Consider the following 25,427-nt stretch of genomic DNA (forward strand, 5'->3'; position numbering starts at 1 on the left):
AAAAAAAAAAAAAAAAAAATATATATATATATATATATATATACTTCAAGATAAAATAAAGATGCATACATTTTTTTGAAAATCTACTATTTTAAATCTGTATTCTATTTGTGAAAACATTAAAAAGGTCGGCTTCACAGCTATTTCTCATCCAGATCCCACCAGACGAAGTCTAGATCAAAAACCCTAGCTAATCCAAAGATGGCTATGTTTCCTGCTATGGTTATTGCATTTTCATACTATTCTGGGAAAAAGTAACACACAGACACTCTTTAGATATAATTACATTCCATTTTTCAATATGTTAGTTTACAACATTAAAAGCATGAGACGTAGTCACTGCAGACTTGACAAAAAACTCCCCCATGTGCTCTGTTTTACTACTGAAGCCAGTTTGCTGCAGAATCCCAGCCCTGCATTAATCAGCTGAGAGTGAGCGCTTCTCTTCTGCAGTGAGAATATGAATGTAATCTCTGCTCCAGTCAATGAATATGAGCGCAGCCTTCCATTTGCATCGACTTCTTATGATAAAATATTTAGGATTCTGGCTCTTTTGGCCAAGAACGTCAAAGTAAAGCAGCACACTCAGGCAGATACTGATGGCTAAGCTCGTCTCCCACACTGTATATCTGACCATGAGAAATCCTACAGTGTTTTGTAGTTGTGGCATAAATGCTGTCTTTGACCTCTTGAGATCAAATAGAGCTTGAAGTCGAGACTCTACTAATGCTGACGAAGGCTACATTGTTCATTATAACAGACAGGATAAATGTGCCGAGTGAATTTCATTTCAATCTGCCCATTCATTTCTATTATATCAAGTGAGGCGTTAAGGTTTGGCCTGATAAAGCAGAAGCAGTGTACACAGGTATCAAGCTAAATCCTAATATATACCATCAACCAGACTCGTTCTGACAGTCTACATTTTCTGCATGTCTGAAGGTGATGCACAAAACCCGACTTAAGGCACGTTATTCCTCAAGGCTGCTGAATCACTCGTACAGCTCAAGACAAATCCAAACTAACTTTCCACCTCTTCCTTTCTGTTTTCTGCTAAATAAACCCTGACACAACCGGAATCCATTTTAACAGGAAGCACAGGCCTCTATGGAAACCTATGAGAACAACACATGTAAAGGCTACGTTGCCATGTATAGAATTCACCTTCAGACGCATATTGATTCAGTGGCAGCAAACCAGTGTGTGTGTGTGTGTGTGTGAACAATCCTGTTATCTGAATTATCTCTGGGTGACAAGATAATTAGGGGCCTATGTGAGGAGCTGCACAGCCCCAGATAAACACAGCTTTCAATTATTCTGGCCCACCTCACTGAAGTGCATCCTCACTGCACATCCATCCCCTTAATACACGCAATTATATGTAGCTCCCTCTCTTTATTAACCCTCATGTCATCCTGCGGGTCAAATTGACCCGTTTTAAAGTTTCAAAATGTGGGGGGAAAAAAATAAATTTCACAGTGAAGCTTCTGATGTCCACATTTTCAACATTTTTTGAAAAATTTTGACCATTTTGTGGTAGAAAAAAAGAAATTAAAAAAAAATTCTTAAAGAAAATACTAGAAGTTTTAAAGATATATCACTTTAGTCACTTTAGATATTTTTAGGATTTTTTTGGGAAGATTTTTACTAATTTTTTGAAAAAACATTTCCAAGAATTGTTTTTTTGCCAAATTTGTTTATTTTTTTAATAAAACTTTTAAGGGAAACTTCCTGAAGGTTTTGCAAATTTTCAAAAAAATTTTGCTGAATTTTTGGATTTTTTTTCAGACAAGGAAACAATATTTTTGCTGCCAGTAAATAAGGATAACAGGAGGGTTAAACAATTAAGCTACATGGGTTTTACTAAAAGCAACGCTCACTGACCTGCTTGTTAGGACCTAAGTGTTATTCTTAGCAGGAAGTATCAGTTTAATTTTATTCATATATACATTGTTGGAACTCTTTTCCCTGAGGTTACGGGAGGAGACCGAAGCTGTGTGAGTTCTGTCGCTGCCCTTAAATAAACTTTCATTCCTGACGACCAACATCTGAGCTGACGGGCGTCGTTCGGCAGCTGTGGCCTGAGCGCTGGCAGGCAAGCAGAAGTGAGAAGCAGACGATGAGACAGTCAGTAGCACAAAGGGGAAAATATGTCAAGAGGTTAAGGGAAACAGAAATTACCACATGGGGGAAAAGACCAAAGCGGAGGTCACAGGGTATACTCGCTCTCCATTAAGAGCAAATTCTGCCTTTCCCCAGGGCAGGAGGCCTTGATGATGTAAACCCAGCTGTGTACAGACAATTCCCCCACCTTCCTCCATCCCTCGCTACAGCCTCACAACTGGGGATTCTTCTGTAGCAGTAGAATCATGCGGGTCGATGGGAGAGATGGGGGGGTGAGTGGAGGCGGTCTTTGTACGCCTGTCCGTCTCCATCCCCCTTTTTTTTTTTCCCTCCTCCAGCCCAGGCCGTGCACCATCTGCAGCCCACAGTGGGTCTCTAATCCACCTGCTGGTCGCCTGGAGCTCCCGCAGGACACGGCCCGCCAGGCAGACGAGCACTCCGCCATGGCTCCACTGTGCTGCACCCTCACACCGTATCAGCAATTTATTCATTTGTGCTGTTTGCAGAGATGATGCCTGGATATGTCCTCCCATGACACAGCAAACTCTCCACTAGCAGACATCCTGCCGCGATGTGGACCAAATAGCAGACTACGAGTCCTCCGAGTTGCAACAGGATGACAACGACGAGAGGAAATGTTTGTTTTCACGATTTCTGTTTTTTACAAAAAATCAACCCAACGCTGCAAAAACATCACTTATGATGTGGAAGAAATCTCAAAGGAAGAAACTGGAGCAACTAAAATGCCTAAATCCTTCAGCAGCATCGCCACATGGTTCAGCTTAATGAAAACGGGGAAGGAACATGTCAAAAAAAAAGTGATTAATTGGGGTTAATTAACTGCACACAGAAGCAGACGTGATCGGAGTGTGGCTGGCAGGTTCTGGGTGTGGTCTGGAGTGTTGCTGTGGCAGGTAGCTTCTTGGACACAGTGAAAAGCGTTCAGGTTGGTCAGTCATCTAAAGTGGTGCCCAGAAGGGATTTCAGGAACTGTGACCACACTGAGTGCAAAATCGCTGCATATAAATCAGTTTGGGTGAACCCTCGATGTTCTGTGTGAGGCTGATGTGAGGGATCAGGCAGTCTGTGGATCATTTCTCTGCTACTTTGTAGGGGGTTGTCTGTGGGCTTAATCACAGTCAGCCACTAATTTGGTCCTTGTCTATATCCGTGTATTGCATTAACACGGAAGACTACACCTCGGCTCCAGAATATCCGAAAAATAACTCAATTCTGCTCCCATCGAGCCAATAATAATTGAAATTGTCTCGAGATGGCTGGCACAGAACCCAGAAGCTTGAACCCCCTGCAAGGGTGAACCCATCTGCCGGGGGCCGCTGGGTAGAGAGACGGAGGCAGGGGGGAGTGGGAGTGGGAGGAGATACATCTTATACATGCTTCAGCAGTTCATACTCTGGTAGCTCCCATACAGTGAGAACACATACAGGCAGAATAATTCATTCACACACAACTGCACTTCAATCATACACATAATTATAGGCACTTTAGACATTAAATTTTAACGCTCGTATAATATCTGACGTCGTGCTCATGCTATTTCTTATATTAGAGCTAAATTATTTATTTGAAATGTCTTTCATCCCCGAGTCTTCGACCTCAGAAAGTGACAGAATGAAATGAAAAAACATATAGAACATTTGACACATGTCTACTTTGTAAATGAGAAGGCAGAGGTGTGATTGAAGCCACTTAATACACAGCTTTGATGCTACCTGATTAGCAAAGTCAAACATGGATATATCACTGCTAACAGCCGATCAGTCCGCTTTAAAATGACATTACAATTTACACATCATCTAGGACTACATAGCCCCCACACTAGTATAGCGTCCTCAGAGTGCTCGGGTTTATGCTCAGATCATCACCAAGAAATATCAATTTAATACATTTCTATACTACTGTGCAGAATATGTTGTTTTCAGATTATGTTGTCTAACAGCTAGAACTCACCTCACAGATGTGTGGGCTTTTTGCATGTTTTTTTGCAGCTATTAAAATTAGCACAGCCTCAGTTATACGACTCTTTTCACTGTCCTATTATTTCTATAGATCATGATCTAGTTTGTCAAGGGCCAACACCTTCTTTGGTTCAAATTTGTTCAACATGCAGGTTACCTCTGTTGAATATTATATTAAACTTCAGTGCTTTTTACTGTTGTTCAAAGCATGAAAACTGTTTACCAGATAAAAACATAAATGATTCATTAAAAAGGAGCTAATTTATGGGGGGGGGGGGGGTAACCAATCATGAGGCGTTTCCTTCAATGAACCTTATAGCATTTTAAATATACTTTTTATAATATTATACTAAAGGTTGTTTGAATTCTAGGGCTGCTGAGAAACTCCATTGAGCCTTTTCCAAGAAACCTCTCCAACGGTTTAACGTGTCCTGCCAACAGATACTGTCTGTACGGTATGATTTTCATATCTGAGAGTTGTATTTTAATATGCAAATATTTAACAGCAGTATTATTAACATGAAAAGTCTATGGCTCTTGCTGACAGGAATGCATATGTGTTGTCGAAACATGCAGAGGTACTAGAAAGCCCTGAAGGAGGAAACACACCAGTCTGGAATGTGCCTCTTCTTTTCAGGTTACTCATTCTGCTATGATCACTCAAAAACTGGCTATAAGTAAAGAAAATTGCAAGTTTTCTCATTTTTAAGGGACGGGGGCAGTTGTTTTTATTAGCCTCCCAGCTTGAAGCCTTTGGAGCGAGTCGGCCTGCGTCAGGGCTGTGCTTTAATGAGCAGTGGCACTTACAGTATTTACACTGGTTGATAATTAAATCCAAGAATGCCGGCGTGATGCTAGTGTCCTTGTAGGGGCCGTCCTTCAAGTCAAACTTCTCAGGAATGTGACAACGGCCCACTGTGAGGTTTAATGTGTGCTCAAACTGAATGAAGTGTGCAGTGTACATTTTGCCACCTGCTCCAAGCAGCTCCTAGCAGCACGCAGCAGAAGTCTGGACATGCTTTTGGTCCGTTCTTGGCTGTGAAATTACTATCGCATGCACAATTATTTCATTTGGTGACAAAAATCACACTTTTTTTTCCATCATTTCTTCAACAAAACTACAGCTAATTATTTAAAATTGATATAATTGGTTTTTTTCTGCTCATTACATGCCTCTATTGGTTTCACATCAGTGGTATTAGTGCCTTTGATCGCCACCTTTTTGCTGGACATCCAACAAATCGCCGCCTCCAAGTTGTTTTGGCCTCTCCATTCTCATTTGGCTTAAAACCAAAATGTTCCCGCAGCAGTGACATTAATGTTCTCATCAAAATTCAGTCTCTCAAATATTAGAAGTTAAGAACCTCCACATGAACAGCTGCTGCCATTAAACCAGGAGATAAAACAGCTGCAAAATAACATGGAAGTTGTCGTGGAAACATGACATTTCTGCTAGTTTCATCCAGTAGTTTTTACACAGGTGAACTGAAGTGATTCTAATGAATACCCACAAATGATTGCAGTTATCTCAAACTACAGCTGAAACCGATCAAAGCCCTCGATGACACAAGAATGAGTGAGAAGGTGAAAGATTTGTAGCGTAATGACAGACTCGGTGCAGTCTTTAGTTTTGTGGCACGGCCATAAAAAAGGGATTACGAACCAAAACCGCAATCTCCTACACGACCCACAACCTTGAAAACACTCTAAATAAATCATTATATTATGTCAAAGCCCAAAATTTTATGATTTAAATGTGTGTATTAACATTCCCATGAGCTATAACACGTCACAGGTGGCAAAAATCCGTACAGAAAATCTGATTTTTGTTACTGTGACCCACAAATAGTTGACCTCATTAACACCACTGGGACAGTTCTGAGGTTTAATTAATGCTTATGTGAAGTGTAACTGTCATTGCTTTTACTTTTTAATTGTTCTTAGTGTGTCTCACTGCTGATTCTACACCTTTTGCTTAATTTTCCTTGATTCTGATGGAGTCATGTGTGTGCATTAACTAGAAATGATGGTTGTCTATAAATCTAGTCCAGCAGCTGGGTCTACACTTTGTTCTAACAGTGAGAATAATACACACGTGTAAACAAATGCGCCGGTGGAAGCACCTCACACTCCAACATGTGTGCTCCCTCGGGGGTGGGGTACCGGCAGGCAGAGGCATGCTGGGATATGAACCTGAACATCTGCCCAGGTTGGTTCAATGCCCTCCTGCCCCTCTCCACAAGGTCAGGGCAGCATCTCGGAGCTCTCGCACTTTCCCATGGGAAAACAAACCGAGTGGAGACAAACTGCCACCAGCACAGTGCAAACAGACACCCTTGTGTGAGCAGTCCGCTGTCTTTCTGCTGCTCAGCTGCCAGATGGAGGCCACTCATTAGACGCCGCTCCGCATATGAATCCCTTTACTGTCTAAAAGTAGCGACAGGATGGACTGAAATCAAAATAACACCCACTTTATGACAGGATGGGAACATGCCGTTGCTTAATAAAGTGGTCCACGTCAGAAGATTCAACAGACATGTGGCTTGATACCGCCTGGGGAACTAAGGCGTAAAAATTGTCATCACAGGAATCAGGTGAACTTCTACTGTTTCATCAGCTTTCTGTTGTCAGGTGTCACAAAATAAGCTTATCTCCAAAAGACTGTTTTGATTGAAGCTCGTGGAGTTTTAATGAGCTGCAAAATCACTGCTGTTGTTCAACAAGACTCAAGAAAGACAGTGCTTCTACCTAAAAACCTGAGAGAGAGACGAGAAGAGGTTGCACCTACACACTTATTAAATTCCACACTTAAATCTGCATTAGTTTCCTAATTCAATTCGAACGTTTCCTGATGCGATGCCATGAAACCGTAAACACTGTCTGCAGCATTACAACACTGTTACTTTTCACAGCAGCGATTGCAGTGGAGGTGTTGATCTCTCTTTGCACATTTGATAGTGACACTTCCCTCTGGCACACCTTTTATTTCGAGGTATCGAAATGATGGCGTGAAAAAAAAAGGAGAAAAGGCTGCAGCAGCCACAGTGACTAGATTAGTCACAGTCAAAGCGACAGATCAAAGACGTGACAGAAAATGCATGCTCTCATATCTCTTTGGATCGTTATCGCTGTTATGTAACATGCACCCAAGATGACAGCAGGTATTTTAAGATCCTATATGTGCCACTCCTGGGATCATTTGGACAGTATTATCATTATGTAGTGTATTGTAACATGACAGACCAACAGTCCAGAAATAGTTCAAACTAACTTCTATTTGTGTCCGTGTAAAATATACTAAGCTTCAGCTCTTCATATAATCATTTAGTAAATTTCCCCGCTGCGGGATCAATTAAGGTTTAATCTAATCTATCTATCTATCTATCTATCTATCTATCAGGTTTATTCTGAGGAACTACTGCAGGGGACTATCAAAGGAGCCCTAATTATTAATAATGGTGGAGTAACATGAATTAGTGTTGTAAGAAATGTCATCTTATACAAACCTGTTACCAATTCATAGCTTGTCTCCAGGGGCTGGAGAGAAACTAACGGGTGTCTATAACGTACATCTTATGAGCTACTACAAATTAGGGCTGAACAATTAGTCAAGTTTAATTAGCAAATTGAAACAATACAATTTGAAAACTGCCATTTATGCAGCAGATCAGACACAGGATCAAATTCATCTTACTGATGCCACCTCATATTGCAATTCTCCATTATATATTTCAAATATATTACACAGTGAATATCCTGCTAGAAATATTTTTACTTTACTTTAATTTGATGCATATGTTTACATGTGTCATGTTCAGGTGGTAAAAACCTGTCTGATAACTTACAGAACATTTAAATTCCCTTGAGTAAGGGGCTCTCCAGCGAACCAGCGACTTGCCATGAGCTGCACATGTTGTAGTAACACCATATGGCATGTGGACACGCCAGAGGAGACCATCATTCTGAGATTGGGTCCATGATAATGACTGAGAATGATTAATGACGAGCCATTTTCACCATTAGACATTCAACCTACCTACCGTACAGACATTTTATTATTTCCCTCACTAACTCACACGCATAATAACCTCACGGACAAGCTTTCCTGGAACAAAATCTTGCACAGCCTATCCCTGTGTGTAACAGTTCGGCAAGTCGTGTCAAATAAAACTCAGTATGTACGACCCAACCCCGATGAAACGTGAGACTAATACTGACCTCCTCACCGGCCTGACTACAGGATGAGGCGAAAACCCAACAAAACACAAAGAACAGCCAAAAACCTGACAGGAAACCAAAAGCAGAGCTGTGCCTTCCTCTTGTCTGACACATTTTGAGCTATATGAGCATATACACCCAGGCAGGCAGGGGGGTGAGGCTGCAACTACCCTGCATCTTTTGTCTGGTTGTGGCAAAAAATAAAATAAAAAAATGAAGAGAAGAAAAAAAGAAGCAGCAGCATGTGCTTGTGTCACCTGCTCACTTTAAGATGATAATCAGCGAGGAAGAATTTCTATTTGGCCTAAGGGGTGCATTCATATTGTGCCAAACGAACTGCAGCTCCGTTGTGCAAACCTCTGCACAGCGCGGCTGGCTGGGTGCGCCTGCCGTCTCATTCATGTGTCTCAAGGGGGGCTACTGAGAGCTGCTGGCGTCGACCAAAGCAACCACACAACAGACACCCCGAGTGCAGTAAATATACAGCGAAATCTAGCCTGGGTGGACCCTGATCACAACCAGGATGTGCGCTTTGGCAGAAGTCACCACAGCGGACGGTAGATCCCCTTTAGTCACCTCCACGTTAATGCGCCCCTTGGAATAAAAACTGATCACATCCAACCACGGTGCGTTCAAAGACGCGTGATTTTTTCTTTTCTCCATAAGAAGCGCAATGATTTTCTGCACACTCCGAGCATGCCGCGCACACCCACCTGCTTGTGTGGTATCCGTCAGATCGTAGCTCATCCCCGGGTACTCCCTCAGCTTCCTCCCGCTCAGGTTGAGGATCCCGGAGCACACGGCATCCTCCAGAGCTCGGTCCAGGCTGCGGGCCGTGTGGTGCTGCTGCTGCTGCTGGTGCTGCTGGTACTGGCTGATGCCCGGGCTCCAGTGAGGTCCGCTCGGGTAGTGATGGCTTTGTAGAGCACTGACAGCTCCCACACCTCCCTGACTAGACGCCATTTTCGTAAAAAAGAAATTACTCTTACAATAATAACAGCGCACAGCGGCAGTTTCTCCGCCCATGCGCATAGAGCGTTACGTTCCCGGGACGGACGCTAGGGGCTGGGCTTCTGAGGAGCTGCTGCTGGTGATGATGATGGTGGTGGTGGTGGTGGTGGTGAGCAGTGTACGGTGGCCATTTTAGGCTTTTTACCAGTTTTTTCACCTGGTAATACCCACCTTTTCACTAGGGAGCCAGTGCAGTACTAGGAAAAGGGGTATTTGATACAGAAACACAATTTGATTTAGTCAAACTTGACTTCCAGGGTGTTGAGGGCAGTGAAACTATCAGTAAATGCTATGATAAAAAAATATTATCAGGTAAAGATATTAAACAATACAGTGTCATGGGGTGGCACATCCATCTGAATGTGCAGGTATTGCACCAAATGATTTTGGCAAGTGAAAAGTAATTAAGTACATTTACTCCGCGATTTAGAGGCAGTTTTACTTTAAAGTATTTCAGAGTTAGTTGCTTTTCAAATTCTGATTTTCACCCTCAGATGTCAATAAAAAAACATGAGTCCTGATTTTTTTTTTTAAAAAAAGGCCAAAAATGAAATATTATTATCTTCCCCTTTCACTGAGTTTGTATTTTTAAGCAACATCAGTCTCGATAATTACAAAATATTTATTTTTTTCAATAACTGAAGCCTTTAAGTTATTACTATTAAATAATTTACCAAGCAGTAGGTGGTAAATGGGAAACATTTTTTTTTGATAATCACAGTCTCTGATATGTCATTGATTACAACAACACTAAATCAAATGTATTATTAATTTTTGGGCAGTATAAGATAAAAAAAATTCTCACCTGACAACTCAAAGTCCACATGAATTCTCAACTATTGTTGATTACTCTGATCAAAACAAACATATAAGACCACTTTGAATAAGAAAAAAATTTATTTTTCAAAACTAAAACCTTCAATTTCAGTCATCAGAGTTCTGCTCGTTTTTGTTGGTGTATATTTACTAAGATAATGTACTTAAGAGCAATTCAGAGGTACTTGTACTTTACTTCAAGCTTCCACTCTTTTACTGCAAAAAGGGAATATTGTGTTTTCTATTCAACTGCATTTATTTGACAGCTTCAGTCACTTTTAAGGTGAAGATTTTCTTTAAAGCATTAAAAATGCTAAATATTGAACCAGTCGTTTCCTTCCTTTGTGGCTTCTGATGTCTTACAAAAATCAGTCCTCAGATAAAACTGCTGTCTCTGGATATAAAACTGTATATAAAGTAGTTTAAACTAGATGCTTCATTATTAATAATCTAATTTAGTCAAAAGAACCAAACCACTACTTTGACTTGAATAACTGAATTACATTTTACTGCTAACATTTACATATTTAAATAGAATTTGTTGCAGGAGTTTCAATAATAATGGAGTATTTTTACACTGGTACAATCTAAATACCTTTTTCCACCACTGATGGAACAAAGTCCAATCTGGTTATTACTGATCAACTGTTCACTTGTCAGTTTTATTTTATCATTGACTGCCTACTCCTGGTTAGGAAGTATTGTCAGACTGATGATCGGGCCAAATAATTATCAGTTATAGACATTTACTTTGATACTTCCCATAGCAGCTTGTCAACGAATGACATGTCTAGGTTCTAATTTCATTTTATTGTCATAGAAGGGTGCTAAAGTAGTTCAAAAGCTGCTGTGGTCTTAGAACCCATTATCTCCCCAGACAGTCCTCAGGTCAGCCCATGTTTGTCCTCTGGTTGAACCAAACACATTTAAGTGCTACCTGGCTCAAAGGTGTCTCTATAACTATCTCAGCATGACCTGTGATGTGATGCTCTGGTTCCTGAATGCCCCACGGTGAATCTACCAGTAATTAACAGATAATCAATAAATGGCAAGACAATGAGCACAGTTCAGGTGTTTCCAACACCTTTCGCTTGATTACACGAAGCATTTAGGGTAATGTACACACACATCCAGGTCACAGTGAGTGTAACGTCTTCAGGGACCAAAAAGAGAAGTCCAGCAGCCTTTTACAGTACTGAGGCAGAAGAATTTTTGTCTACAATCAAATTAAAAATGAAAAAATAAGATTTACTTAAAAGAATGTATGCTGACTGTATGATTGTATATAACTGGAATGAATACAGCCTACATTTTGATAGATAGATAGATAGATAGATAGATAGACAGATAGATAGATAGATAGTGTTGTGTAATATTTTGCTCTACTGCTGTTACAAATTCAGAACTGTGTGTGTTTGAATCTGATGTACTGTCACGGTGACCTGTACTGCACTTATGAACCTGGTGTTGAATCTGATGTACTGTCATGGTGACCTGTACTGCACTTATGAACCTGGTGGTACCTGGTAACTGCTGAAAGCAATGTGGGTAAAAATAAGGAAGGCATGGGAGTGTGCTGACATGAAGCCAAAGGGAGGGTCTCTCCCTTTGAGGGATTGCCAGCTCAGTCTCATTATTTTTTGGAGAGTTAGGTAAGTTCCAGACACCATTAAAAATTAACCCTATGCACTAATGGTGTAAAACGAAAGCTGGCACAGGTAGTGAACCAACCCAGCCACAGACTGTATAAAAGATTGAGCGATTTCACCAAAGATCAGAAGGTTCCCGGGATCTTTCTCAGTGTTTTGACCTGTGTGAATAAACACTTTTCTTCTTGGCATCTGAAGACTTGGCTCCTAGACTCTGGATTCACTGGTGAGACTTAGATACTTTGAGACACTAGTGTTGTCCAGGGTATACGGCGGTATATGGCGTATACCCACTTCTAATGCTCCCTGGTGCGCATCATTCAGTAATATCTGTGTGCCAGGTAGACCTCTTTTCCTTAAGGATGATGAAGCCATGAACAATCCTCCTCTGCCTGTAATTGGCTGGTACATGCTACCTTCACTGATTCGATTGGTTAACTTTAGGGATGAGCCAATCAGAGGCAGAGTAGGGCGGGTCATACAGAGGAAAATTTTGCTAACACCTCTGTGGCACTCCAGTTGATTGACAGGTCTGCTTGAAAGATGCGCGGAAATGCGAGAAAGGCAGAATAAACACCTTTCAAGTGAGTGGCACGTATCGAGCGAACCTACTTTCATGGACGATATAATTCTCCGGTAAGTTTTAAGGTGGTTTCCAAATGAATCATTGTTTTAAACTACTGGCAACATGACTGCACATTTCAAGGAGAGGATATTTTGTCGCCAGTGGTTAAACTGAGTGTCGGGCCGAGTCTGACTAACGTTTTGAAAGGCTAACGTTATTCTAACGTAAGTCTGAAGCTAGCTAGATTGGGATAATGTGGGAAAACCTCTAGGCTGGTAGTTGATTTTAAAGTAAGTAAAAACACAAGAATGGGGACAGGTAGTTTAAGATTCGACCTAAAACAATATTGAGGTCTAACCAGGCTATCTTATTTTGTATAGGGACAGACAACAATGAAAAGGAAGGGAGGTATTGCTGACTTTTTGTAAAGAAGCACAAATCAGGCCCAGACAGACCCCAGCCCTGAAACCAGCAGCCCTGGCAGCTCCCAACCTGAAGCTAGCCAGGCAAGTCAGTGTGAGCAGAGTCAAGGACCCAGCCTACCACCACCAGGTCAGAGCATATTGAGGCAGTAAACTGCATCTTCAGTTTATTGAAAGGTGAAGCCAAACACTGTAACAAAAGGTGATTTTGACAGATTAAGCCTCATTTTGAATTTTGATTTAGCTTGTAACAATAGATGAATTTCTGTGTGATTTTATTTTAAAACAAAAGAAGATAAAAACATGGCGTTTTTCTGGACTAATTTAAAAAAAAGGTGAAAATTAAGAGTATACCCATTTCTCCAGGGACCACTACACCACTGCTTTGAGACCTAGAACTTACAATTAAATTACAAGTGTTAGTACATTGAGTGATTAGGTTAGTAAATAGATCTTACGTTGAGGGGCAACTGGCCCTCCCTCAACAATAGATAGATAGATGGATAGATAAAACCTTTATTGATCAGCGGGGAAATTTACAATGTAACAGCAGCAAATAGAAAAACAGTTTGAATAACAATAGTTTGCTTACTATTTAAAAAAAATCTTGGTATCAGATTATGTCTCCACTACAAAGTCTGTTGAGAAAGACACTCAGATTATCATTTGTACTTCACTAGACAAAGGAACAATGTACCAAAAAATGAACTATTTGTCCATTGTCACATTATAGATGTTGATTAAACTGATTCACTATTATTACTATTATATAATTCTATGTATCTTATAAGTAATTTCCATCTACATCAGATTGTTAATGTCCTCAGTAAAGTGACTGGAGGTGATTTGACAGACACAGGTGACTTTAGTCTGTTGATGCTTAAAACCAGGTGCTTTGCCAGTTCAATTAACTTTTAACAGTTTAACGACTGAAAAGCTTCTGTGCAGTGGATTTAAATCTCAAACAGCCTCCAGGTTACTGTCAAACCTGGTTAAATCCCAAACTTTCGAGAACATTTCATCTGGCACATTTAGGAAAACCCTCCTGCCCTACAACAGGTTTCCACAACACACAAACAGATGGGAAGGAGGAGGCAAAACTGTAACAGTAAGCAGGAAAAGAGTTCCGCTTTACCTCAGAAAAGTCAGATGCCCATGAAACGGTGAGGATGTGTCCTTGATGTGTGGAGCTCAGAGACGGAGTCATTAGGACCGAGCAGCTCCTCCGCTCACTCCGGAGCTCCTGTCGGCTGTCTCGCACCTTGATAGCTCGCCGTGATACTAAACAGTTTGTCGGTCGCTAGCAAAATGGTGAAGCAGTAGCATAACACACACTGTAAGTTGCAGTTTTGTCTATAAGGTACGGAGCTTCGTGCATGGAGTGTGGTTTTGTTCATTTCCTGCGTGGTCAGCCGCTGCTTTGTAGGAGAACAGCACTGTTATGTTAGCTTAGCTAGCTAAGACAACTGTATCCATTCACTATGACATCCAGGCTAGCACAGAGACATGGATGTAAATATCTGTGTGAGTTATACATTATCAGGTTAACTTTGGCCTGGAAAATATTGGTTGTATTTAGCTTTACTCGTAACGCGATAAACGCTTGGTTAGCTTTCTGTTGCAGTGGACTCCAACGATAGTTAGCTCGGCTAAACATTAATGTCAGCTAATGTTAGCAAAGTGAAGAGATGGCTCCAATTCAGGCCAGGCCTTTAAAACACCGTGCTAGAAATGGACTTAAACAGCCTGTTAGCTGCAGAGAACAACGGGATACGTGTTGAATTTTATTAAGTTCAAAGAGCTACATTTTGTAATGTTCTTAGCTGACTTTAGGTTTGTTGTGTTAGCAGAGTCCATCCCTTCCAGACCGCAGCTCTCAGCAGCACACTGATTGGGAGTAATGAGTAACACTAGATTTGTTTTGTTTTGTTCAAATGTGGAAATTCCTGCTACGTGTTTCCCTCACTCATTATCTGAGTCTGTTATCTGGCCAGAGGAAGGATGCCACAGGTGACACAAATTAACTAAAATGACTCAACAGAAAACAGTTACTAGAGATTCTTGCTCTTTTACCCTCCGGTGCCAGGTCCAATGTGAGCCCTGTGTTGTCCTTCAGAGCATCAGGAAGTTGTCTTAATCATTCTTATCTTCTGACCCTGACAGCAAGGATTTCTGACATTCTTGAACAACAAATGGGTGAAATGGCTTGGATGCTTAATCCTATCTAGTAGAGCTGCACAATATATTGTGCCAGCATCCACATTGTGATGTTTGCATGCAGAGTAATCTAGTCAAGTCACTGTTATTAAAATAACACATTAAAAACAGCAGAGACTGAGACAAAGTGATTTCCAAGTAGAGAGATAAGACTTAAGGTAAAGTTATGACCCTACACTGTTGCTCATTTTGCAAAATGTCCTAACAGAAAGGTATTTTGACACTAACCTTTCCGTCTTTATTTTTCTTAATATTTTGGTATGTTTTTTGCAGTTTGAGCATGGCAGAAAGAAAGGGAAAACCAGCCACTCCAATCAAAACACTCACAAAGAAAGAAAAAGTAGAGCTCAAGAAAAAGGTATGGCTTTTTGGGATGTTTTTCTGCTGGGTTTGCTGTTGAATTCCTTTTAAATTCTACATTTTGAATATGTGAGGAGATGTTTTTTACGACACAAATTTGTGTAAAATACACATGCATATTAGAAATCACCAGTCTCTTAATTTTAGACTGTGGCCTAAGGGAAAGAATTAAATCCAAGCACCTTACATATTCATGTGTTTCAATGTGGCATTACAGGAAGAAGAAAAAGCAGCAGAGGTTTTTGAAGAATTCTTGGCGTCATTTGAGACCAGCGAGAAAAACAAAGTAAAAACTTTTGTCCGTGGGGGTATTGTGAATGCAACTAAAGGTGAGCAGTCAGGATTTTAAGACTTTCAATCAAGTATTAGAATATAATGCAGCTGGATGTCTGGACAAAAGCCGAATGATGAGTTATCTGTTCTAATAATGCCAGATTGAATTACCTGGACGTGTATTATAATTATTAAAGAATATCAAGCAGACTCAGCAGTGAAATATTTCACTATCTTGATTTTTTTTAGGACCTATATCTTCTAAATGGTTTAATAAAATTCAGTGACTCTGGGGACTCATTGTCAGCAGTCCATTGTTACTTTAATTAAAAAAAATCAATCTCTTCCAACACTGAACAATTCCTCATCCTACTGTTATGCAAGTAGACATCTCTTTGCAAACACAGCACAAAGACTGAGACTCAACCAACTCATATAAGTTGTTCTTGGACCTAAGGCTGATCTTTTTTGTCTTATTCTACAGGAAGCTGTTCAAATATCCTGCTGACAGACAATAGAATAGAGATGAGAATAGAACGGCGTGTTGTTTTCACCGACTTAAGTCTCTCCTGCTATTATTTTTGCAGAGGAGGAAGCAGAAGAGGTCGGGAAAAGTAAGGTGTACCGACCTTCTACGAAGTTTGTCCCTACGTCCCAGCATGTCTCACCAGTTTCATCTGCTGAAAGCAAAAAATCTGTGAGTTCGCACTCTGAACTTTACCACTACATATTACTCCCCTCAGTATGAATGAAAACCATTCATCTATCGTTAAATGTTGATCATGACCTCTTACTTTGGTTAGTGAAATTGTACAATCGATTCACTTATAATAACTGTAGTGGCTCTCTGTTTGATAACCAGACGTTTAAAAAAAAGACAGAAGAAAAGAAGAAGAGTAATCTCGAACTCTTCAAAGAAGAGCTTAAGCTGTAAGTCTTTGGCAGATTAAATCTGTTGAATGTCATGCTTTACTGTAATCTGTTGATGTCTTTTGGCATACATAAGCCTGTTTTTGTATGTGAAAAATTGCAGAATACAAGAAGAACGTGAGGAAAGGCACAAAAGAAAGAAAAGTGACCCTGGCGGAGCAGGAGGAGGTGAAAGAGGATATGGAGATCTAGACATACCGTTATCAGGACGATCAAGTAAGAGTCCACCTTCAATATTGGCAGTTTATTAGTTCAAAATCTTGCTACGCTCCAAATCATGCTAACCTCACTGCTGTTTCACCCTACAGCTTTATATGATGACCTAACAGTTCCCACAACCACTAACCTCTACATTAGCTGCATTAGCCAAAAGGTAAAGGAGCACACTGACTTTGATTGGCTCGGCACAGTGAAGATGTGCATCTCTCACTTTTCAGTTTTGTTTGTTTCAGATGAATGAAGAGATGCTCTGTAAAGAGTTTTGTAAATACGGTCCTCTGGCCAGTGTGAAGATTATGTGGCCGCGGACAGAAGAGGAGCGCGGCAGGACCTCAAACAGAGCCTTTGTGGCTTTCATGACACGGAAAGATGCAGAAAGAGCTTTGGCTGCACTTGATGGTATTATTGACTTTTAAAAATAGTTTAACCAATCTCGTTTTGCTCTTAATGTATGATTATATTATGTAGTGACTAATCGGTAATCTGTTTTGCATTGTAGGAAAAGTCATTATGGGGTTTGAGATGAAACTGGGATGGGGCAAACCAGCTCGTATTCCACCTCAGCCTCTCTACACACCGGTGGGGTTGAGAGCCACACCGCCGCCCCCTTCTGGCCTGCCTTTCAATGCTCAGCCAAGGGATCGCTTCCGCAACGACTTCACCAAGCCTTTGGGCATGTCCAAAACGGAGCTCGACAAGGTAAAGTCACATCTTCAAGTAATGGATTATGACTGCATACTGATGGTGATTTTTGATGTGGTAGATCAGGAGTTACAATCTGTACAAGAATGTGAAAATTAAACAAATTCTGCTTTTGAAAAAGGGTATAGGACTTAGTGGTATAAGATACTTTGTCACTTTAACGGAAATGCACAAGCTGAAAAGTCATCATTTTTCCTTGGTTAAATTAAAGTGCAGCCATTTTAAACTTTAGCAAGCAACTGATTCAGAATGCCTGAGAAACATTGCAAAAAAGGTGAGAATCATGTTACGGTTATGATGCCTGTGTCGTCATTCATTTAATTGATCACCTGTCCTTGCAGTGCCATATTACAGGACTCTAGTAAAGTAACATAACCCTTTGTCAATGAATACAAAATATCAATAGAAATGTTTAGCTCTTAAGCCCTTTATATAAATTAGACGAGCTTGTACAGATGGTGTCGCATTTTGGAATCATTTTCTGGACTGCTAAAGTCGTGTCACCCTCATCATTCCACTGACCATGAATGCTATCGACGTTTTCTATGCTGTATGTATCCTGCAGTGTTTCATCTGTACAAGTGCTCACTTTTTAATATTCTCACTATTTGATTTGACTTCACAAACAGACTCTGTCCGAAGCCGTAGTCAAAGTGGTTATCCCAACCGAAAGGTACACACACTCTTCTTACTACGACTGACCACCTGTTAGAACACAAGTGTTGTAGGACAGAGGCTGTGGTGCGCCGTTCTTGTGTCCATGCATATTCTTTGAGGCAGGAAGTCCCAGACCTAAGAGCTGTGAATGCACATGATAAACAACCTAAAATCTTTCTTGGCAGTTAATGAACATTTTGACATATGCAGCTAGTATTTGGTAAGCCTCCCCATTCACTCAGATTTACATTTAGCAAACGCACTTTTTGTGGACTTTTGTTTCTCATTTGCTCACATACCTCATAATATATTTTCCACCGTGATATTCAGGCAGTGTTATTGTGAAAAGTAGACAGCAGTAGCTTTGCAAATGACTGTTAGAACCATTAATTTATACCAACATCTCTGAGCCCTGGGTTTCCCGTGGGTTGGCTGAGACACTGCAGACCGATACAGCTAGAAGGCAGATAGATTTAACATTAGTCCCAGTTAGATGATGTTGGGAATAGATGCAAGGGCCGAATCGAACCCAGATGCTGCCTCAGGTCAGAGTAGTGAGCAATATGAAAGTGTCACTATAGTGGTAGATCTGACAACTAGGGCTGCAACAACGAATCGATAAAATCGATAATAATCGATTATTAAAAGCGTTGGCAACGAATTGCATTATCGATTCATTGCGTCGCGGTCGCGGAGCCGTCTACTTCACCTGCAGAGCGAGTTTAACAGAGCGAGGTGGAGGCAGAGCAGAGGAGGTATTTTCAAAGGGAAGTAAATTCAACAAATGAAACATGACTGAGACGGAGAAAACAGTTTGACCGAAGTCCTCAAAAGTGTGGGAGCATTACACGCTTCACAAAACAAAGACATGCTGCGTGTTCACTACATTTGAATGCACGCATCTGAAAATCGCACTGATGCCGGACGGTCACGAGCGGGCCACTACGTGGTCACGTGACCGCGCTTTCAGCTTGACGGTCCGGTAGACGAGTCTGATAAACACAGCTTCTGGGCCGCAAACTTTCTCTATTATTTCGAAAACACTTCAGGAAAAAGCATTTGAGGCGAGAAATAACCTGTGCACCAGCTGGACCTGTGCTGGTTTTAGTTCACCGACGGCTAGTTTAGATGTTTAAGGACAGTAGAAGTCGAGTCTACTTTATAAAAATGAGCTGCAGGTAAACACACCGGATCGCAGCTGGAAACGCACCAGCCGGCCACATGCGATGTGTCGCATCTAGTGGACATGCACCTTCAGTCACTGCATTATCCTACATTTGTTCCGTTTTAAAGTGAGGAAACGTAATATCAGTCTCTCTGGTAGCTTGTGTGATGCTAGGGTTAGCTTATTAACTGATTAATGACAGAGATGAGGCGTGTGACTGTGAGAGATGGGTTTTATTTCACTTTCATCAGCTACAGAATGGTTTGAATATGTATTACAAATAAACAACTTACACACTATAGTGGTAATAATTTGAAGATTAAGCCTCCAGTTTTAATTTTCTGACATCTGAGTGAAGACACTGGTCTGTGTTGGAGTGAGGCACGATGAATTACATTGATAGGCTTTATGATGAGAAAGACATCATGTACACCACAGCAAGCAGCTGTCTGACTGAGAGCATCTTTAACATGAGCGTCACTGACATGAGGCCTCTGTCCATGGCTGAAGATGAAGGTGTCCCTATAATGATCTTATTTGTTCTGTCATTCCAAATCTTCTATTTCTGAATAAAGAGGCGGAAATTACAAAATGTTTTTTTTTATCAGATTCATCGATTAATCAAAAAAATAATCGGCCGATTAATCGATTATTAAAATAATCGTTAGTTGCAGCCCTACTGACAACATGAACATGCTGTACAGTGATGCTCCAGATCAGACAGATTTCAGGCCTGAAGCCCCAATCCACAGTAAATACTGCATGTATCATCTACTGAAATTGTCCCCCCAGTGCTCATTTATGTGTTGAAATTTCCAATTGTGGTCTGAGAGAAGTAATTTTAAATATCTTAAGAATAGGAATTTTGTAGCTGCATAAATTCTGGCATCTTGAATTCTAATGTGAGTTCAGTAGCTTAATTCTCCTCATCGAACAAGGCAAAATGTGTCCTTTTATACTCTGGATCGGGGCTGTGTTCATGAATAAATTATATGATCTGTGGGATTTCTTTTACCCCTTTAATGCACGGTGACCCTGGAATATTAAAATATGCTGACACATTGTCCCAGCAGCCGCCAGTGACTGTGCAGTGTTGTAATGACATTGTTAGGGTCAGCTCCAATCTGACAGTCGGCCAGCAGTTTTCATGGGTCACTAGTTCGCTGTAAAGAGGTACAAGAGATTTCATGCTGTATGTGACAGAGAAGTGAACATTTAAAGTTTGGTCTGACACACCCTTCTTTCCCCACAGGAATCTATTATTCCTTATTCACAGGATGATAGAGTTTGTGGTGCGTGAAGGTCCCATGTTTGAAGCCATAATCATGAACAAAGAGAAAAACAATCCAGACTACAGGTAGGTGTTCTGTATGTGGTCATGTTGCAAGTCACCTTTGTGAATGAGTACATATTTAATCTTACTCATTTTTCATTTTCTCAGGTTTCTTTTTGACAACAAAAGCCAGAATCATGTGTACTATCGCTGGAAACTCTTCTCCATCCTCCAGGTGTGTTTCTAAAAAGCTCTCTGTGCAAATCTTTTATTTGTTTTTGGGTCATGCTGAATTCAATACTTCTTCCAAGTAATATGTGCCTGGTTTTCATGCCTACCGCAGGGAGAGTCCCCAACAGAGTGGAGGACGACAGATTTTCGCATGTTCCGAGGAGGTTCTTTATGGAGACCCCCTGTTCTAAACAACTACTCTCAGAGAAGTGAAGAGAGAGCAGAGGCAGAGGACAGTGTTTCTCCAGAGGAGGAGGAGGTGAAGAAAGGGCAGCTCAGAGCCGAGTAAGTCCCTCCAGCAGACATGGTGACATTCACGCTTGTAACTTCAGTTGAACATAATGTTAATCTTCTGTAAACACCTTTCAGGCACAGGCAGAGGCTGGAGTTGCTGCTTAAAGAGCTCACTCCAAGCAGAGAGGACATTGCCAATGCCATGCTGTTCTGTCTCGACCGAGCAGATGCAGCAGAGGAAGTGGTGGGACACATCACTGACTCGTTTTCTTTGCTTCAGACGCCCCTTCAGAAGAAGGCGAGTTTGCTTGCTTATTGCTTTATAAGAACAGAGTTGCACAGAGTGCCTACAAAGTGATATCATGTTTAACTTTTTTGTCTTTGATCCCACAGATTGCCAGATTGTATCTTGTATCAGACATTTTACACAACTCGTGTGCCAAAGTCGTGGGTGCATCATATTATCGTAAATAGTAAGAGACTTTACCTCAGTTCAGCCTCACCACTCTGACTGTGTTTTATTTCTTCTCCATCCAACAGTGTTAAAATGTTTCTTTGTCTTTTCAGTTTTGAAACAAAGCTAACACAAATATTTGGGGACCTTAATGCAGCACACAAAAACATACAAGCCAGGCTGCAGGCTGAACAGTTTAAGGTATTCATGTCATTCATTTGTTTCGCTCAAGGACATTTGCCAAAAATAGAGCGACTACAAAAACACGCTTTCATGTCCTATCTTTACAGCAAAAGGTCATGAGTTGTTTTAGAGCATGGGAAGACTGGGCCATTTACCCGGGGCCTTATCTAATCCACCTTCAAAATATCTTTCTGGGCTTCGCCAAAGCAGGGGAAGAGTCAACAGAGACTGTAGAGGTGAGCTGAATATTTATCTCCTCATTACAGACTTTACTGCCTTTTTGTAAAGGCCTGTCAACAACACAGGCTGCTATTAATGTTGAAAAGTAACATTAATTGGACACTAACAACACCAAATGTGCATTTCTATGTCTTCTTGTAGGAAGCACCGTGTGATCTTGATGGTGCACCACTGGACGGCACACTTATAGACGGGCTACCTTTGGACAGAACTCCTGTGGATGACCTCGATGGCTGCCCTATGGGCTGGGACCCTCTGGATGGAGTCCCTGTCGATGACATAGACGGTGTTCCCCTAGGAGCTTCCATTGATGATATTGATGGGATGCCCTGTGAGTTCACCACCTATTTATTAAAAGCACATCTTTATACCAGAAGCACGTTTCATTTCCCCTTTGTCAGTTATCTGTCAATACACTGATCCACCTTCTAGAAGGACGAGTAGCTGAGCTTGCACTATGTGGGAACAGTACACGCAAATACTGAACCGTTCTAAATGAAGACATCATGAAAAAGAAGATGTGAACCGTAATCACAGCCTGACCCGAGGCATTTAGTTGATGGCCTGTCCTTGTCTTGACTCAGCTTTTGATGTGTTTTTTTTTTTAGTAGATGAGAGCAATGCTCTTCTCTCCAGAGTGCCTTTGTCTAAATGGGAGAAGGCAGGTGATACCAGGACGTGTTCTCAAGGTAAGACATGTGAGGATACACTCTCATCATCAGTCTGCCCCCTACGATCCTCCTTATCATTCTCCTTTCTCTCTCAGTCAAGACCGAATCCAAGTGGGACACAGTGGTGGAACAAGACAGTGAAGATGAAGTGAATGTTAGGTAGGGCCTGAGCGGTTGGTTTCAATGCATCACCCGTCTACATGTGTGAAAAGAATGCGTATTAACTAAAATGGTATGGAAGCTCGTATTTCTCCTCTCCTTTCTCCTGACAGCGGCAACTCACAGGATGGAGACGAGGACTCAGAGAGTGACAGCAGTGCAGATTCCTGCAATTCGTCAAACTACGACAGTGCAGTTTTCCAGAGCTCGCTCCGAAGTTTTGAAATGTCTGAGAGTAAAAGGAAGAGGTTGAGAGAGCTGGAGGCAAGTGCACATTTTTCAGAAACATCTTTATGCAGATTAGCAGAATAAGTGAATATATGATCCAACCCATCCTCCTTTTAAACTTATAATCAATGTCCAATTTAAGCCAGTATTTAAATTCTGAGGCAGACACTAATAAAATGTAATTTTATTGTGAGTTTTTTATTTACCGGTTGTTAACGACAGTCTTAGCTGTATAATTATGTTGTTATTCCCATCCACCAGATTATATTAGAGCGTACTAAACTCCCAGCAGAACAACTATAGACCAACCTTAATACACAATAAATTATAAAAACCTGTAGGATACGTACACATTAAATATATTTCTAAAATACTGTACTACAATATTTTGACATGGTTGTATTACCCATCATACAAGTGTTATTGTCAAGATCCTGACAACTGTCAGCATGATAGTATTACAGTCTGGGTATATTGTGGGACAGCCGATGTCTGTTAGTTTGTTAGTATTTAATGTGTTGGAGACGTGCTCTTTAGTTTCAGCACTCTAGCTTGGACTAGGTGTGTGAATTCACAAAGAACTGTTTGGACAAACATTTGCTATTCGTGGTGATAACAAAAATACACTTAAAATGTGTTAGTGTCACTTATTAATACAGGTTTGTTATAGCCTTGCCTTTCTCATTTGTTTTAAAATGTGTGAACTTGTTTATTACATGTCTGAATAAGAAAATAGCAAAATTCAGACAGGAAAAAAAATGTGTTTTTCTTATCGGCACGATTTTGCTTTATGTTTAGTTGCTTTCTGTGTAACACGTTTACCACAGGTGCCTCCCTATATCAAAATATAATGAACTGATAGGTAATGTCTCTGACACAGGTGAAGGTTATGAAGATCCAAGATGAGCTAGAATCTGGCAAAAGGCAGAGAAAGTCTGGAATGAGCATACAGCAACAAGTGGAACACTACAGAAACAAACTGCTACAGAAGGTGGGCTGATGGACAGCATCTATTAATGTGTTTTAGTTCATTTTGCATGTTTTGTTTAGTTCTCAGAGGAATGGGAAGTGTTCTGAAATTTTAGAACAGTCATTTATGCTTAGTTAGCCTTCATGCTTTGTATTTGTTTTTCTTTAGTAAGTCTCAAACGCAATAGCAACCATCACTGGTGTATGGTAGGAGTGTTTCTGTATCATGAATAGTATGGGGCCACATTTACTTGCTTCTTTATAGTATTGTGCTTTAAAATAAAAACAAGAGATTAGCCACTTGGCACAGTAAATAAACGGAGATGTTTCTGATCTACAGAGAAAGTCACATTTCCGCCATCGACAGGGAAGGAAAGCGTGACCACATTTTTTCCTTGGGTGCTCTTTGTGTGTTTATTAGTTTGCTTACTGGAGCAGAGTTTACATTTATGTCTAAAATATAGTTTACACTGCTTCAGGGGTTTGTTGCACGTAGTAAGTTTGGAGGACATTGTTCCACGGAAAATAAAACAGCAGGGCTTGCCAGGATTAACAAATCTACGATGCCAGTATAATGGTTTCACTGAATGAATTTGGATTCTGCATGTTTTTGACACTGCAGTATTTTTAGCCATATACAGAGAAAACATAATATATAAAAAATAATTCTGTTTGAATGAGATAGAAGTGATTTCTATGCTGTGTTCAGCATGTTATCAGGCAAAGTCCCAGAAGCCTGCATATGACTTTAATGGGACCTTTTTCACTGTCTGCCGTAGGAGTTTCAAAAAGATGACGAAAAGAATGAGAGATCAGTATCTAAGTCCAAAGAAAGGTCAAAGGAGGACAGAAGGAACAAAGAACGGAGCAAAAGAAATGAAGACGGGGACAGAAGACGGAGTAGCAATTCTGGAGACCAGTCCCAGAAATCAAGCATCTCTCCTTCAAAGCAAGTGTCATGATGTGTTTTTGTTTTTGCAGCATACTTATGTGTTATCCTGGTTGTTATTCTTGAAGTTCACTTGTTCTATTCATTTAAACAGGTCAAGGTCTCCCAAACGGTCCAAACGCTCCCGGTCACCGTCTCCAGACAAGAAGGCCGGCAAATCCAGGTCACGGTCGCCACATCGCTCCCACAAGAAGTCAAAGAAGAGCAAACACTGACTCTCAGCTCTGGACCCTGTCATCCATGACTATGCTGCATCGGCCTGCTGGTGTCCACGAGTTACAAAATGCACTTCTGCAGTGCTCCTTAAACAGACTGTCTGTTCCCTCGGTCCCAAATTACACTATTCATGTAAGGTTCAGAACTCTTTTGTATGATGAAGTTTGAACACTGTAATTATATTTTTGTTTTAATGTTTGTTTTTAAGTGGTAACCAGAAATGTTGCTGCAAAGTTCTGACACTAAATAAATCACCTTTAGTGGTGTGTGTGTGTTGATGGTGTGATCGGTACTAATGGTGGCAATGATGGGA

General features: G+C 40.8%; 2 protein-coding genes across 7 annotated transcripts in view; one reads left to right on the top strand and one right to left on the bottom strand.

The window, feature by feature from the left end:
* The window catches only part of lrch2 (leucine-rich repeats and calponin homology (CH) domain containing 2), a 53,927-nt gene extending 44,475 nt beyond the window's left edge, over positions 1–9,452 (bottom strand). The window contains 1 exon segment of the mRNA XM_051937219.1: positions 9,035–9,452. Within this exon segment, the coding sequence (XP_051793179.1) occupies positions 9,035–9,353 (319 nt within the window). The 5' untranslated portion in view covers positions 9,354–9,452.
* A 2,847-nt stretch (positions 9,453–12,299) lies between these two features.
* zgc:163098 (uncharacterized protein LOC100037380 homolog) lies at positions 12,300–25,380 on the top strand. Of its 6 annotated transcripts, none has more exons than XM_051937246.1 (24): positions 12,300–12,433; positions 15,275–15,359; positions 15,579–15,690; positions 16,222–16,331; positions 16,497–16,564; positions 16,668–16,780; positions 16,873–16,937; positions 17,017–17,182; positions 17,283–17,482; positions 18,115–18,158; positions 20,560–20,664; positions 20,749–20,815; positions 20,924–21,096; positions 21,181–21,343; positions 21,439–21,518; positions 21,613–21,700; positions 21,790–21,918; positions 22,064–22,253; positions 22,531–22,611; positions 22,689–22,752; positions 22,866–23,016; positions 23,861–23,971; positions 24,729–24,898; positions 24,993–25,380. In XM_051937246.1, the coding sequence occupies exons 1-24, from the start codon at positions 12,351–12,353 to the stop codon at positions 25,111–25,113; spliced, it is 2,739 nt and encodes a 912-aa protein (XP_051793206.1). In that variant the 5' UTR covers positions 12,300–12,350; the 3' UTR covers positions 25,114–25,380. The 6 variants fall into 6 exon arrangements, with proteins under 6 accessions (XP_051793206.1, XP_051793208.1, XP_051793207.1 ...); XM_051937248.1 differs by having other exon boundaries at positions 22,534–22,611; XM_051937247.1 differs by lacking the exon at positions 12,300–12,433 and adding an exon at positions 13,843–13,947.
* The last annotated feature ends 47 nt before the right edge of the window (positions 25,381–25,427 follow it).

Source organism: Acanthochromis polyacanthus, chromosome 17 (genome assembly GCF_021347895.1).
Source record: "Acanthochromis polyacanthus isolate Apoly-LR-REF ecotype Palm Island chromosome 17, KAUST_Apoly_ChrSc, whole genome shotgun sequence".
In the NCBI taxonomy this organism is placed as follows: domain Eukaryota; kingdom Metazoa; phylum Chordata; class Actinopteri; family Pomacentridae; genus Acanthochromis; species Acanthochromis polyacanthus.